The sequence below is a fragment of the Musa acuminata genome, chromosome BXJ2-1, assembly GCF_036884655.1.
Source record: "Musa acuminata AAA Group cultivar baxijiao chromosome BXJ2-1, Cavendish_Baxijiao_AAA, whole genome shotgun sequence".
Taxonomy (NCBI): domain Eukaryota; kingdom Viridiplantae; phylum Streptophyta; class Magnoliopsida; order Zingiberales; family Musaceae; genus Musa; species Musa acuminata.
The window spans coordinates 5,484,695-5,501,849 of NC_088338.1; the positions used below are offsets into that span (position 1 = coordinate 5,484,695).

The window sequence follows — 17,155 nt, forward strand, 5'->3', positions numbered from 1 at the left end:
TAGATTTTTATCTATTTATTATTAATAAAAATAAATTTTAAAGTTAAAATAGTATATTTATATTTTTATTATTTTAAAAATTATTACCAATAATAAAGGAATATCAATAGCAACGAGAGGGTTCCTAATAACAAATTTCTTTTTAGTTATCACATTTAGTGTTTTTTTTTATATTCTAAATATCCCTAGTCGCATAATCGTATGCCTCTATCGAAAAACATTTAAAATATTAAAAAAATAAACATCATATAAAAAAAATTAAAATAGAAGGCATCAACCAAAAAAACCCTAAAAATGACTTTCAAGGAAATCACCCTTCAAGAAAACCCATCCAATTAAACCGAATCAGACAGTGAAATAACAAGTAAAAGAATTAAGTTCAGACATATATAATTTCTTATAAAATTTATCTTTATTAATATAATAAATATATAAATTAACATAACACGTAATATAATGCCCTAAAATATAAAAACTAATATTGATTTGATGCAGTATGTTTCTTTTAATGGTAACTGATTTGGTTTACTTCAAACATTTTTGTAAACCAAAAATTTTATATTGTTCACAAGAATCTTCGACACAGCCCAAAATCACAATACATCGGATGTCCTATGTGTAACAACAAAATTTATGGGAAAAAACAATTTTACTTTATGGGCTACGGGATGGCACATTTAGTTGGTTAATGACCTAAATTCCAGAAGCCTTGAGCTTCTTCTTGTAATCCTGGAATGTCCCCGAGAAAGGTGCCACCCTGCCCTCCGCAACCACCCACAGCTCGCCCACACTTCCAGATATCAAATGTTCATCATGACTCACCTGCACAAAACACATGTTGAGACAAAGGCGCATGCATCTACTATTGAACTAACTATTTAGAAGGTTGTGGCAAGATATTATACCATTAGAACCCCTCCTTGGAAGATCACAAGACCCTGGATGAGTGCTTCAACCGCATCCAAGTCCTGGAAAACATCAATTACATGTCTCAGCAATGACCAATTCCTTGTGATGTAAGCTTGCAACACATCAAGAAAGGATGGAATCAAACATGTACCACAGTTTAATCTTCGGCCTTATGGAATAGTACGTTTTCCATGAATGGATACAAGATAAAGGTGGTGGTTACAAAAAAGCACAATGTTTCAGGACCATAGGTAAGAAAGATGGAGAGTCAGAATGTTCACAGCACCAAGAGGTAGGGAAGGTTTTGCAATACAAAAATATATATAGGTCAGATTATTCAGGAATATACTAAAGTTTACATTTTTAAACATCTAGTATTTATTTAATCCGGTGGTCCTGATGTTCTGCATTTGTCATAAATGAAATACTAAATGCTAAATGTATAACATGAAGGAAGGTATGAAACTACTACTCTTTACTCTGATCTACTTACTAGATGGTTGGATGGCTCATCAAGCAGAACTATATGTGGCTTCTTGAAAGTGATCTTTGCAAATGCCACCCTGCTCTTCTGACCACCTGAATAAAAGGGGAAGAATTTGGAGCTCAAAACTGTGGACAATATAGTTAAATAAGCCTGAATTTGAGTAGATTCAGTAAGTTCTTAGAAATCCAGAAACACAATAGGCATGAGCACAGTAAAAAATCGTAAAGCAGCATATTTTAAGACAACTGACCAATGATTTGCCAAGTTTCATCAATAGACAAAACCAGTTTAACAGTTACCTGATAGTGTGTACATTGGCTGAAGTGCAAGATTGCCTGTCACACCAAATGAACCCAAATGAGCCCTAAGTTTCTGTTCAGGTACTCCCTGCAATGTATGAAAATACCAATTACAAATATGGCGATACACCAATTGAAGGCAGTGCATGTTCACATCTATAGTGTAATCAATAGTTTGTCTACTGATCGTTCCAAGACTGGGTTTTAAATACCTATCAGAGAGTTTCCAAGTCAATAATCAGCATCAAGTTGAATTGTGCTTCAGAAAGCGCCCAAAAAACCACAGTTTTGCACAATCTAAAACAAACTTAAACACTCAATATCAAGTACCTCTTATGCATTGAGAGGTAAATGGACTTGTCACTCAATTTGCCCATCAAACCAGCGAAAATAGCTTTGACATTACTTCAATTGGATAGTCATACATCTGTAGATCACAGATGTTCCAGTTTGTCACTCAATTGTCCAACTATTTTTAACCACCAACTAGAAGCTCTTTGCTGTTCCACTAACCATTCCCTCTAGTTAAAACTATAACAATGTACAGTTGTATATCCATTTTAACAAAGATCTATAAAATCCAAAAGGCCAGCATCATGATATCATCATGCAATCTGACTTAACATGTAAAACACAAAAAACATAGCTTCAGCAATCAAAGAAGCATTTAAAGCTAAGAACTATATAAGCTTTCTTAAGTCTAATGGTCGAAGTTTTTCGCACAAATCTAGAGAAAAAATAAGTTGTTTCACAAGTTGATGCAATACTATGTAACTCTAATATTCTTAAGATACTTATGACACAACTTTTCATGAAACACTAAAGGTTCCTTAAGAAATCCAAAATCCCAAGATACCCATGGCACCTGATGGTATCTAGTAGAGGAACTAAAACAAAAGATTCCATTTCATCAAGATCATTTTGCAGTCCTTGTGTCTGGGTCCATTTCAAGGTTGGTTGTTGGTCAGTATGTTTTTTTATATGAAGCAACAAGCCAAGACAAATTACGAGTAGTCCTTACCGGATAGCATCGCATCATGTAGAGTAAGGGATTTGAAGATAAGTCAAGCCCATCTACGTGGTGCTGACTAAATACAGCCATGCGAACCTGTGGAAACAAATTTAAATTGTCAAAGCAATGGTCCAAGAACATCATAATTTGCACAAATAGAGATAGATATTCAATTGCTCACATATAATACAATCCTAATGCAAATTAGAGAAGAGTCAACCTCAATATCAGGTTGCCAACTGAAGCACAAAGAAATAAACAGCTCAAGGGCTCACACCCACAGAAAGAAATGCATATTGATTGCTATGTTTTGCATGCCTCTCCTCAGCATGGAAGCCACCCAATCATCAGAAAGCAAGGGAGAGTAAGAAGAAATTGAATAATGCAATAAGAAGCCATGTTGTACAAATTTCTGTTTTTATATATGGCAAAACCCTATAGCAACCACGTTGAAACCCCTAATAGCAAAACCCTTGATTACACTCAAATTAACGTACAAAAAGTGTGTACTGATATCTGCACACTGGCCTTTGCCACGGAAACCTACCTTTTGCATCGTGTTATTCAGATAGCCATGGAAACCTACCCTTACCATCATACAATTCAGGTCTTCTTGATTACCGACCCTACACCCTAGGTTAAAATTTTGTTCAAGCACATTTAATTTTGCCACTGTCCCATAGCTTATCTCCACCATCACTCTAGTTTGGGACCACAAGGTGGCAAGCCGCAGCAGATTATAAAAAAAGAACAGAAATTTCTACCAAGCAGAAACATAACCACAAATCAAAGTTATTTTTTAACACTAACTTACCTTTATACTTACAAATTCTGATTAACATATTTTATGTAGGAACTTTAAAATGATGATGCAAAATGATGCTAAGTTTTGCATTGGCACACCAAAAAAAACCATATGCCCTATTCCAGACCATCAGTAACTGAAGGGTTGATAAGCCAAATAATAAATAAAGACAAACTATGGAAATAAACAAATCTATAGCCAGCTAGTTTCACAAGCTTTTGTCAAAGCAGGACATAAGCATCAGTTGTACATTGTAAGAGTCTTCATGACCCACGATAGCATGGTTAGAATTAAGCAACCTCGTCTATTATTTAAATTTTAATAAACCATATGATGTTCTCAATAATACTCCACTCAGATCCTATAGTCATACTGGCAAGTCACATGGCACATCTGCCTCTTTATTCCTCCCATTACCAATCTGTCACACACAAAAAAAATATATCACAATTTTGAACATCCTTTTCTATTCCTCAATTAATAAATTGCATGCAAAGAGAGTACAACCATCAAATTGTCTCCCATTACCCAGAATTCCTAGAAACCTTCCCACCTTATTCCTTTCCCCGTCACTGTTTTATTTTGGACTCTCTCTCTCTTCCTTTTTTATCTGAGACACTTTTTCTCTACCAAGCTTTTGTTGATCTCGTGTTCTTACTGTCATTTCCTTTGTCAAAGGGTCAAGAGGTGTCCTGACCAAAGTGCACAAAAGACGACATTAATTGAGGGCAAAGCAAATATCTTATACACACCATCACAACTCTAGTGACCTCCAAAAAGCCCAACACATTTCTATTCATCCAGCTGCAACAAAGAGGACATGGCTACTCAATGTATATGTGGATTGTGTAACACCAGATCAACAAAGCCAGGGAAGAACCGAGATTTTCCACTATTTTTCATTTATATTTTGTTATAGAAACCTGAAGGTTCAAAACAAACCAGAAAATTTGGTCAAACTCAATTGCAGTATCTGCTTTTTGTCCATTTTGCCTTCTCTTAATGTAGTGAAAACAAATGTATTTGATTGTACAAAAGTTTGTCCATAAATAAGCCAGATCAAAGGTGGTGCAGTTTTTCTTTATCTATCATTTTTCCCTCCCCTTCCCTTGGTTGTTTTTTTTTCTTCTTACAACCACAATTCAGCACAACAATACATCATGGAAATTAAATACTTGGTAAGGCAGAAGCACTTAAAATCAAGAAATTTCCTATATCAAATGCTCAATCCACATCAATCAAATGCACTTTGCATATGTATCCAGGGAAGAAAACCATAGTAGGAATATGTTTAGTTCAGATTCCCACCAGAGCTCCACTATGATCCCGCAAAAATAAATTAAAAAGAGAGCTCCACCTGGAAAGACAATATAATCAAGGGATTGAATAGCACAGTACCTTTGCAGAACGAAACATTGTTCCGGAAGTTGGTTGAAGTTCTCCGGATATTAATTTGAGTATGGTTGACTTGCCAATACCATTTGGACCAACCACTGAATTCAATTAAGATATCTTGTTAGGGGAAAAGAAAATAAACTGACAGGAAGTAATAGAAAAAATTCCAACAATAAACAAAATTTCTATTTTATAAATACAAGACATATTGACTAGAAGTAATATGAACCAAACTACCAAGAAGCAAAGTAAAATGGCAATGACAGGCTAACTTATCTAGATAAATCCTTCATTGTTTGGGTGCCACATCAAATTGGTTCTTTTTTTAAGTGGTCCTGGTACTATTAGTACCATAGCAATCAAATCCTTCAGTCACTTGTGAAGTCACAAGTAACTTTGTATTTTTTTCTGACTTGGAATTAACCATCCAAATAGTGTACAGTCAGCAATAGATCAATGGAAAAATTAAAATCAAACATTGAAGATTTTGGAATTAAGATCATAAACTTAGGTTTTCAGATTAGTTTAAGCATTAAACTAGTGATTGATATCACATGGATGCCATGTGCATTTTTTAAGCGATGTTGGCAAAAAATTAAGCTGATTGTGAATATAACTCATCTTTCCATCAGTAACATTGTCAATAAAAAAATGAAGGATATGATTTCTATGGATCAATAGTTCAAGTATCCCTTTTCACAGAAAAAAAATAATCTAAGAACTAATTCAGAACAACATCCAAAGTTGAAGAACTGTCATGATAATTTAGACCATGACACCATATGAAAATGATATTCATATAAAATAAGGCAATGGGATTTATTATAGCTTTGACAAGAAAATGACCATCAACAAACAGCTACAAAGCTGTCATTTTCACCTCCCTGAGACCTAATGCAAGTTCACATCATACAAATAGTCATGATAAACTATACCTTCACAATAATAGAGAAACATACCAACAACAGAGAAGTAATAATTTTATTAAAGAGATCTAAGTATATATTTTGGCTGCACATCAGAATCATAATGAGTAAGTTCTTACTTGCTATGCGGCTGTCAAGATCAATTCCAAAATTCAAATTCTTAAACAAAAGAGGCCCTCCTGGATAACCAAATGATACATCACTGCAACCACATACAAGATTGTAAACTTCTCGATAAAACTCAGATCATAAAGTTGGAAAAACATAGTTCAAAGTTTTGGTAATAAAAAAAACCAATGTAGAAAGCAAACACTGATAAAACAATTATATTTTATAAAAAAATCATAACTACTAATAGAACAGAAACAAATGATAAGAACAAAAATGTCATATACCTTAAACCAAGATTTCAAATCTCGAGCATTCTAGTGCCATTCTAGTTGGCACGGACGGGTGTTTACAAGTCCAACCAAGTGCTAGTATGGTAACATATAGCTCAATATCAGTATAATATGACTTATTATCAGGGATTGTTGTACCGCCCGAAATAGTATGGTTTTAGAGGTATGTACCGGTCCGGGTGTGGACCAATAAGCGAACCACCCCGTTTCGGGCAGTCTGCATTAAAATAATAAAAAAAACAAAAAGTGGTGACCCCAATCCATTTCAATGTTAAAAAATAAATAAATTAGGGCTCTTCTCGCATACGAAGCTGTGACATTGCCTCTTCGCCGCTTTACCGCTGCAGCAATGCTACCTCTTTGCTGATTCACCATGGCGATGCTGCAACGATGCTGTCTCTTCGCCACTGCGATGCTGTAGCGACGCTACCTCTTCACCGCTGCAATGCTGCAGCGACACCGCCACTTCGTCGCGGTAATGCTACTGCTTCCCTTCAACGCTGCCGCTGCTACCGCTGCTTCCCAGGTATCGCTGCACTTCTTCTCCTCCTTTTCTTTCTTCTTCTTCTTCCTTCTTCCTTTCTCCTTCTTCCTCTTCTATTCCTCTACTGGACTTTCCTCTTCGACCTCTTTTTCTTCCTCGTCGAAACATCAGTATGCACCGACATACCATGTGTCGATATACCAGTACGGAGTGGCATGTGTTGTGCCGCTGACCAGCTGGCACACCGGCTAGGACCGTTAAGTCAAACCTTGCTCATTATTATACAATTATTTTACTAAATAATTGATATAGCTCAAAATCAAGTGTTACGGGTTGGTATATCGATATCCTCTCAGCCTGGCGCGTCACCAAAACCACTATTGGACTGAGATTTAAATTCTTATGTCAAAACATTTTTTCTATTACTTCACCTACCCCTACACTAATAAAGTAGTAGTTTCTCCCATTTGTCAAATTTTGACAAAGAAACTGTTTTACATGGTAATCCTAGACAATAAGATGAGGAGGAATAGCAGGCTCAGAGCAAACTAAAAACAGTAAATAGGGGCCATATTACAAAAGGGTTAGCTAAATTATAAAAGAAACACACTAATTGGGTTCCTAGACTAATTGATTTTTCGCATAATACCGTTAAGCATATGAAAGCCAAAGACTTCAACAGAAGACATTATTACTTCATAATGGAAATGTATAGATTATAAGTGTTACTCCCTCCATGCATAAAGAAGATGATAATCATCGTTCATATACAAAATAATACCTGAAACTTATGATTGGAGGCCCTGGTCTATCATCGGGAGTTGGGAAATCAAATTTGTAGCTGAAAAAGAATAGAAAATTTCAGCTTAAGTAATATATAAGTAACTTGAATAAGCAAAAAAGATTATGTCAGTGTGCAAATAAATCATCTTTATTATGAAAAGAGGCAATACTCTGGATCATTAATAACTGCATCTACAGTACCCATTCGGTCAAGTGCCTGGATAATTTACAATTTCAATCATCAGTAATAGCATTGCAGAGGTAGCAAATGACTAAAAATTAAAAAACACTTCATACTAGGATGAACAAAATCCACATATTAGATGACAAAGGCAATTGAAACAGCATTTGAGGATCGCAATCATCTTCTAACACACGTCTGACAGAAGTTACAATAATTTTAGACTTAAAGTTATCAAAGTTTTGATATCCTAATGGAATGTGTCGATAAGCACCTTGATTCTTGACTGAACAAGAGATGCCCGCTTGGCATTGTACCGGAACTTATCAATAAAAGCCTGCATAAAGAAAGATAAATTTATATTATGAATCATTTGCAAGAAAAAAAATTATAACAATTATCAATGTTTAATTTCAAAATAGTCTGATTTACAGAAAAAAAAGATCATACTGTTCTATGAAAAAAAAAATCATGCAATAGGTTCATACATAAAAGAATATATTAGTTCAAAATGTATGCAGCTTGGGATCATCTTTTTTAGTCTGCTTTAATTCATATGAAAGCTATATTGACAAAAACAACTATAAAAAAAAGGCTATTAAACAGAATATGGTATTTTCAATTAATAATGATCCAGATGCATCTTATACACAAGTCAAGCATTTCTTTGCCATAATTTTAGAGTTATTCACATCTTGATAACTGCAAAACAATACAAAAATTTTCTTTTGCTATCATGAGGCAAGATTTGATTTTACTGCTGAATCATTTCAAAAAAGGCTGAAAATAATGCAGCTAAAATTCATCCCCAAAATAGTTCCTGGTCTAACATCATAACAATTTTCGGTGTTTTCATATCGTTTCTTCCAAGCCATCACAAACGACAAATGGCTAACACAAGGAAACCCACATATCAGACAGTTGTTTCGTGTAGCCTGAAAGGTTGTTATTAGAACACCAAACTCTAATAACTTAAATAGTAAATCATGAATAAGTCTCTAGAGGATCTGCACTGCCATAGAAATAACAATTTGCATGGAAAAAGGCACACCTGCATGTGTGCTCTAGCCTTCTCACTTGATTCGAAGGCCTTTTGTTGGTTTTGGAGCTGCTCAGCTTTTGTCCTCTCAAACGTATCATAGTCCCCTTTGTAAGCAGTAAGCTTTTTTCCATGTAAGTGTAAAATATCTGTAACTACCTGCAATATGTTAACTTGGTCATTACGGGATAAGAATATGATTTCCCCTCCTCATACAAGATTTTGCAGAACACAAACAACTTTATGGAACTTTTTTTTTTTTGAGAACGTGAATAGATAGCTACCGTATTCAAAAACTCTCTTGCATGAGAAACTACAATAAACGTCTTTGGCCACTTCACTAGGTAGGATTCCAACCACAATACAGCATGAAGATCAAGATGATTCTGCAGAGTCACATCTTCATTAAATTCAACCATGAAGAATAAAGAAAAGGTATACAACCATAATAAATTACCGTAGGTTCATCAAGCAATAGAAGATCAGGCTCAATAAATAGTGCACGTGCTAGAGCTATACGCATACGCCATCCACCAGAAAATGCTTTTGTAGGCCTTTTCTGCATCTCGGGAGTGAAACTAAGACCCTGAAAACATTCATGAACATGCAATTATATGCAGCTGTCATTAATATGAACAATTAGAAGAAAGCTGTGGATAATCAAACAAAATAATAAATAGACTTAAATACTCAATCCTTCTTTCTTTTCAAAGATTGGCTATGGATATAGTAAGTAGCACATGTAGCAGCAGTTATGGAAAATTTCATGGATGTCAACATAAATTAATAACCATATTAACATTTTGCAGTGCGTGAAGCATATCCCTGTGACATTTTTTTTAGAATAGAAGGATCATATTGGCCACAACCAGCATGTTAATGGGGTTTCTCTCATGCAAGTAGAAGTTTTTTAAGAGGCTAATGGATCAAGAGCCATGAAAGATCACTTGGTCCCCAAATTTCTAAATAGGTGTTTCTTTCTTTTTGGCAGAAGAAACCAGGCAGCTGAGAGTGGACTAGGTGGGGTCCAGTTGCACCGAGTGCCAGGGACCGGGCCCAAGCATCACATTAGAGGAGAAAATGTTGCTACCAATTGGCTAACCAATGGGACAGGTTTTTCGTTTAAATAATGGATTGTATTAATTCAACTCCAAAAACTCAAATATACAAGGAAAATCAGTCTACAAATTCCTGTATCTTATTCCTTGATTATATCTTCCTACTCAAGAAAGGTTACAGGATCCAGCAACTTGTTATCTGAGTAATGCAGGTTATAGCAACTTATAATCTAACAAAGGATCCTTCTTGGCATTAAAACAAAAACTGCTTCCAATAAACCTAAGAAATAACGTCGTTTCATCACAAAACAGATGTAGCAGAAATAAATTTTAGTTCAATATAAAAAAGAAAACTTGTTTAGTAACCAATAATTGGATAGGTTTTAGGACTGACCGCCAGAATTGATGAGCCACGTGACTCTGCAGAATCTGCATCAATGAACTCAAGCCTTTTGTATACCTCCTCAAGCCTCTTTGAAATTGCATCTTTATTCATCCCGCCATTAACTTTACCATTACTCTTTCCTGTTTCTTCCTCATATTCTAGTTCTCTCTTCAGGGAATAGTAATTATACCAAATTAGTAATAGAGTAAGAAATCAGCAAAAAAAATGAAAATACAGTTGAAAAGCAGAGAAAGCGAATAGAACAGCAATAACCTGCTGAGAAAGTAAATGAGCTTCTTCTTCCAAGAGCCTCATCCTCTCAACATCGGAGTTTAGGACACATTGCAGAGCTGTTGTATCATCTCCAGCAACTTCTTGTTCCACATGTAATATTTGACAGTTTTTAGGAATACCATCAATAGCATGCATGGCCATATGTCTCAGAAAAGATGTTTTCCCAGTACCATTTCTCCCAACAAGACCTGATTCAGGAAAAGCATGAAAAAAATAATCATGTGAAACAATTAATCTCAATCATATGATCCTTACATACACATGATATCACAAAAGCAAAGGTAACCGAACATATATGACAAGTATGGAATTCCTTATCTTCAGAATAAATGTAATTCCTTATCTTCAGTTTAAAACTAAGTAACAACAAAGTACAATTTCAACATTCAGTTAAAATTAAATAACAAGTATGGAATTCTTTATCTTCAGAATAAATGTAACAGTCGTACCTGTACCTTAGGTATATTATTGGTCGCCTCATATAAATTTGGGAAATGCTGAACATATATGACAAAAAGATGGAAAAGGGGCCAGGCGACAATTGTGAGAAACTCTTCAACCCTGAAATTTTCCAATATTCTCAACCTCACTTACAGAATTTTGTTAAACTCAAATACACCAATCATCAGCAGCTCTACTGTTAAACTCAGTATATTAATGATCAGCAACTCTTTCCATTTAGACACAACAAGGTACACCAAAATCATGTATCCAAAAATTTGATTAAGATCCCCTTTGAAATAAAAGTATACTTGCATGGCTACTTTAGATATGTAAATGTACACTTTTTCTCCATTTTATTTTGAAAATATTTGACAAATTATTAGTGCAACCTACAGTCACATTGTCTAATGCACAAAGAATCCTGTCAAAAGATGTCCCCATGTTGATAACATCAAGCAAGTTAGCTATCCGCCTGATACAAATTACTAAAGATAAGTAATCCCAAGTGTTCCACTCTTTTAACACTAGAACCAATGCTTCCCTTCCAAGATCCTTATGGCAATCCTCTTCACCAATCCCAATATTACAAACACAGTAATTCAACAAAACTAGAAGATCTACATTGTTGATCCTTACCTCTCAGGGGCAATCTCACTGAACAAGACAAAATATACAGAAAGAAGAACTAAAGGCAAGGTGAAAAAAGAAGAGAAGACAAGTGTCTGATATGATAATGTAACTCATAGAGATGGCAACGAAACCTTCAAGCAGTCTTTCTCTAGTCAAACATTCATAACACATACTGAGTACATCAATATATGTGAGCATACAAGACCTATAATATATTGTGTTTCTTTACATATTGCGCATGTCATAGCCGTGTTATATTATGTTGTCTTATTCTTTAATTCCTTCTCATCACAACACTAACCAGATAAATTTGACTTCCTGGAAAGAAAGAACACTAGCATAGGTCCTAGACATATCCAAGTATAAATCCAACATAATTGCAAACTAGTCATTATTCACTGAGATACAAGTCACATATTACTTTGGTTGAGACTTCAACTATGAACAGCAATGATGAGTTAATTAGGAAATAGGATTTTCATCTTTCCGTCAATATGCCAAGAATACATAAGAGAAGTCGGTTCTTTTTTCACTAGCATTTGATGATACCAGCAACAGGTCACACTCAAATGAACCAACATTACAGCAACTTAGGTTTAATGCTGCAAGTTTTTTTAAAGAAAATGAATGTAATATTTCAGAGATGAATACAGGGAAGTTTTCATCCACAACAAAATGCAAAGATGAAAGTCAACATGGGTGATTCAACTTTCCTAAGAAAGTGGACTTGCCAATATAGGTACACCTGACCATATTTTGCTCACTGCACGATTATAGTTTAGACCAAAAGTTTAAACTTAAAAAATTAAATCTCATCATGATCAGGAACTAACCATAGTGCCTTCCAAATGTGAGGGTCACTGAAGCATCTTGAATGAGATCCCGACCACCGACTGAAACTGTAAAGTTCTCCATGTGGATGTCCCTGACAGCTGGACCATTATTGCTTCCATCATGATTTACAAGCACAACTGGCATCCCAGCTTTTACAGCCTCCATTTCAGCCAAATGCACTTGGTATTGAGCCTGAGGAACAACAAATTATTGATCAGCACAAGAAAAATTGACAATCTGAGTATTTAATCAAATAAACCTAACTAAATAAGTGCATGGTGAGTAGAAGCTGCCGGAATCCAGGCGGCAAAGTTGATAAACTAGCTTACTTTGATATATGATCAAGCTACTTCAGACATGGAATACAGAATCAAATGGTACAAGTAGCAAGACAAAATAATGATCAATGCAACTTTACTTATCCTAAGGATATCAAGACAAGCTAATTGAACTTTTACCTCTCTTTGTCGCTCCTCCTTCCTCTTTTTCCTTTCTAGCTTCGCTTTATCACGTTCAGATAGCATTGGACCATCAAGCACTTCCTGCTGTTTCTTTGGTGTTTCATCTGCATCCATCCCATCATTCATTCGCAAAGGTGTTGCTAAACTTCGAACAGCCAGTTTAGGTTTCACCAAACCATGTTTTCCAAATCTTTCTGAAAGCTTGCTGCAAACCTGTATTTTCAGAATGAACATTCAAAGACATGTCACCAAGGTAAAAGCAAAATTCATCATTCATACTCTTGAGAGTATAAGCTCTCAGTACAGAGTTTTATTATCAGAACCATCTCGTCCATAATAACTGAATAACTAGGGTTTTTCTTTTAGTGAAAGCATAAACAACAGTTTGCTTATGTCTATGGATAAAACTATGGATTTATGTTCTGGCAAAAACTCATAAATGAGGGATCGACAGTGTTAAGTTCAAAGTGCAGCCCAAGAAAAGAAACTAAATAGAATTCCTAGTTACTATTCTTGCTTATCCTTTTTATTCAGTTATACTAATATTGAGAAAAAAAATTCCCAATTGCATGACAGTATAAACGCGGAAATTAAAACCTAAAGTTGTCAGCATAATCATTGAAATTCATGACTCAAATCTCATATTAAGTAATTCATACTTTCCATAAGACAGTTAGAACATTATCATCAAACATGACAAACCCTATATCTCAATCATTATTTCAAATCACAATAAAGTTATGGTGAAACTCATGTCCTTCACTTCTAAATCATGCTTCCGATTTCTTTGATTCTTTTGGCAATTATATTTTTTCAGTATTTTGGGTGAACTCCAAAAGTAGACTTACAGAGAAATCATGGATGTCAAACTTCAGTGTAAGATAAGACATTGTTAAAATGAAGATTAAATAAATAAACGCAAGTAATAGGCAGCTTTAGCCACTTTGTAAACTAATTGGACGTTCTTTATCAACCTTAGAATTCCAGGATTGCAAACTTAAGCATAATGAAGAAGATGATAACTACAACTACTCTAGAAGTTCCCATAAAATACCCTTGTTCTGGTGAGATATAAATGGAACAACACGGAACGTTCGGATACTGTTAGAGACTTTATTAAATAATACCTTGGTCCATAAGGCCATGTCTAATGAGAACATTTTGCTCGTTGCTTTATCGAAAAGAAACCAAATTTGCAGCCTTCTTTATAAGCAAGAGTTCAAGAACCTTTTGCACAAAAATGGTAATTCACAACCTTACAAGCATCTCCTTCCAAGTGGATGGTGGTCAAAAAAAGGCTTTATGTATCTATTTGGCTCAGTATTCCATGGACGAACCTAAACTAAAAATGGGTTGAACTTTAAGCCAAATCTAACTCTACTCCATCTCAATGTAATTATCAGAAACTTCAACTCAAATCTAAGATAATAGTTGTCAAATATGGGCCAATTAGCCATCTTCATGAGATGAAAATAGATATATATAATATATAGTGATATTCAAGATGTGTCACATTCTTATCTGACGAAAGACAGAAGGTCATCAAACCATATTCTGCCAATATTCATCCAAAAGAGTAAGACCATGTTCATTCTGTTAACTTTGTGCCATTGACGATCCAGTAGCATGGATATTATGGGCTTTGCGATCATAAGCGACAGGGCAGAATAATCTGATCAAATCTACCACTAATAATCTGAATAACCACCAGAACTATCAAAGATTCCTTGCAATAAGATCCCATGAACCCGATACAATAAAGAAAATGGATCTCCGCAAAAACAAACCCAAATGTCCACACAATCTAGAGTAGCAGCAAATCACGATTCCTGTTTCTTTCAAAGAATTGGATGATGATCGATTTACGAACTCGGAAGCTATTCAAAATTCCGCCACAAATCTCTGTAGGGGGTTAGACGGAATTTCATCAACGATAGCTGGCAGAGACTTACAGATCGGCACTCGGCATAGTCCTGTACGCATCCTGAGTCGACGAGGAGCTCGCCGACAGCATCAAAGGCGCCGTCACCGTCGGCCCCGAAGTCGAAGTCGTCGTCAGCGAGGACGTTGATGATGTAGTTGATTATGGGCGCGTCCACGTCCTCCACCCTCCGCCCCAGCACCTCGTGCACCACCCTGCTCGCCACTTCCGCCATCGCCACCTCTCGCTTCGCTCGGCTTCCTCTCCTCTCTATCGGCCCCGACCGAGGTTACACTATGAGGCGGCCGTAACGGTGCATCCATTACTCGTGGGTTTAAATAGGGCCCAAGAATGGCGGTCCGGAGCGCCTAATGTCGAGCCCATGCGGCGTTGTATAGACCGAGCCCGATATTGCATTATTGGGTAATGACAATGTAAGCCTAAGGGTGACAACCGAAAGCGGTCCGAACCACTGTTACACCCGACCGCTACAGAAATCAATGGTCTTATGTTTTTTCTTGAACTAGACTCGACATGAATAAATTATAATAATATTATATTATAAATAAATAAAATAAATCTAATATACGAAGCTTCCGCCAATTCCCGTCTGACTCGAACTCTAAGAGAGTAAAAAAGTATCGACTCGCCATCTTTAATTATATTATATATTAATATATATCAATAGTTTTTAAATTTGATAAAAATTTATTATATATATAAAAAAAATCTATGACGATTCGGGAATGATAATAATTGATTTCTCGATCAGTACGAGTTAAACTTGGTTGATCGAGATAGATGAGTTGGTACAGCATGATCTCTGGTTGAAATCGTCATTCCAACAAATACCCATGTATATATGAGATTTTTTATGATTTACATAAGCATTATATTTTTATTGGAATTTTTAATGTAGTATATATGCCCCTTATAATGTTAAGATCTTCTTCTCAATAAATTCAAATTAGCTTATTTTAATCATAATTAATTTTAATTATTTTTATTGAGATATCTGAATTAATTAGTGTACCGATTTAAAAAAAATATAATATGGAGACTTTTTTTTTTCGTTGAATAGATGAAAATACCTCTCCACTAGCCATCCACCGCGAGCGGCGTCGACGACCGCCTCTGTCCATCGCCTCCGCCACCTACTACCACCGCGAGCGACGCCGCACCCACTACCGTCGCCCCTCCTTGCTACTGTCGCCAGCATCATCGCCGCCTTGTCCGGCTCCCCCCTCGACCTTCCAGCGCCGTCGTCGCCACCCCACCTTCCAGCATTACCGCCGCCCCCTTCGCCATATAGTATTGCCGCCACCCCACCCCTTCTCACTGGCGGCAGAGGGGGCTTCCTCCTCGCCATTGTCGAAGGGCGAGTAAGAGGGATTGAAGCGCTCCTCGCTGGCGACAGTGTCGCCTCCTTCTTTGATCGCGAGGAAGAGGGATTGAAAATCTCCGTCCACGAGGATCATGGAGCGGTGCAGGGTAGCGCACGGCAGGCGATGAGGAAAGGGAAGCGGCGGAGGGCGGGGCGGGCGACGCCGAGGCTGCAGTTGTGGTTGGAAGGGCGGGGGCCCCATGAGCAGGCGACCTGGAGAGCAGCGGCGGTGAGGAGGAAGGGCCACTTGCCGCCAGTGAGAAGGGGTTGGGTGGAGTGGCACTGGAAGGCAAAGGGGACGCCTGGTGGAGGACGCGGTGGTGGCAGTTCCGTTAGAAGACGAAGGGGGAAACAAAAGTGGTGGCTAAAAATCAATTACGGAGGTATTTGAATTAAAAACTCAATATTAAAAGTTTTTTTAGTTTAAAAAACAGTTTTTTTTATCGAGAAGATATATCGAAGTTTTTTTTTACGTTTGAGGGAGACAACAAACTTAAACCCATGAAAGGTATTTTCATTGATGCGATAAAAAAAATCTCCAAGTAAAAATCAATTATGAGACTATCATCGAATAAAAACTCAATATTAAAAGTTTTCTAGATTTAAAATATATCTTATATTTTTTTTATTATCGAGAAGATACATCTTAAACTTATTTAAAAAATACGTTTGATAGAGGATATTCTGGTACCATTAAACTAGCACTCACTTTAGATCACACGTGGCACTACTTCAACCAAAGTCATGCACATGTCTCAAAACAGTACGAAACGACACAGCTCGACTCAGAAACGATTATATCATGAAGCGACACAAAGTAGAATCTATGTCGCTTGAAAATTACACGAAGCGACACCTTAAAGTGAGTAGACAGCCTTGCATAATATAGGATCAGAATAATCACCTTATTATAAACGAACCGCGAGGGGGGGGCTAAGTAAGCAATAGCCTCTCTACTCTCTCATTTACATAGTTAATACTGTTGTCTTCCTCCCCCTCCATTTTTTGCTGATTTAAGTGTTG

At 36.4% G+C, this 17,155-nt stretch overlaps 1 protein-coding gene across 1 annotated transcript; it reads right to left on the reverse strand.

The window, feature by feature from the left end:
- Positions 1-467: 467 nt before the first annotated feature.
- Positions 468-15,051, reverse strand: LOC135598588 (ABC transporter F family member 3-like). The gene is made up of 18 exons (XM_065092635.1): positions 14,780-15,051; positions 12,825-13,040; positions 12,366-12,558; positions 10,438-10,646; positions 10,174-10,332; positions 9,179-9,307; positions 9,006-9,107; positions 8,734-8,880; positions 7,957-8,019; positions 7,672-7,718; positions 7,500-7,559; positions 5,953-6,035; positions 4,911-5,005; positions 2,717-2,803; positions 1,696-1,783; positions 1,403-1,488; positions 906-968; positions 468-822 (listed from the first exon to the last, which is right to left on the reverse strand). The coding sequence occupies exons 1-18, from the start codon at positions 14,981-14,983 to the stop codon at positions 694-696; spliced, it is 2,160 nt and encodes a 719-aa protein (XP_064948707.1). The 5' UTR covers positions 14,984-15,051; the 3' UTR covers positions 468-693.
- Between the last annotated feature and the right edge of the window lie 2,104 nt (positions 15,052-17,155).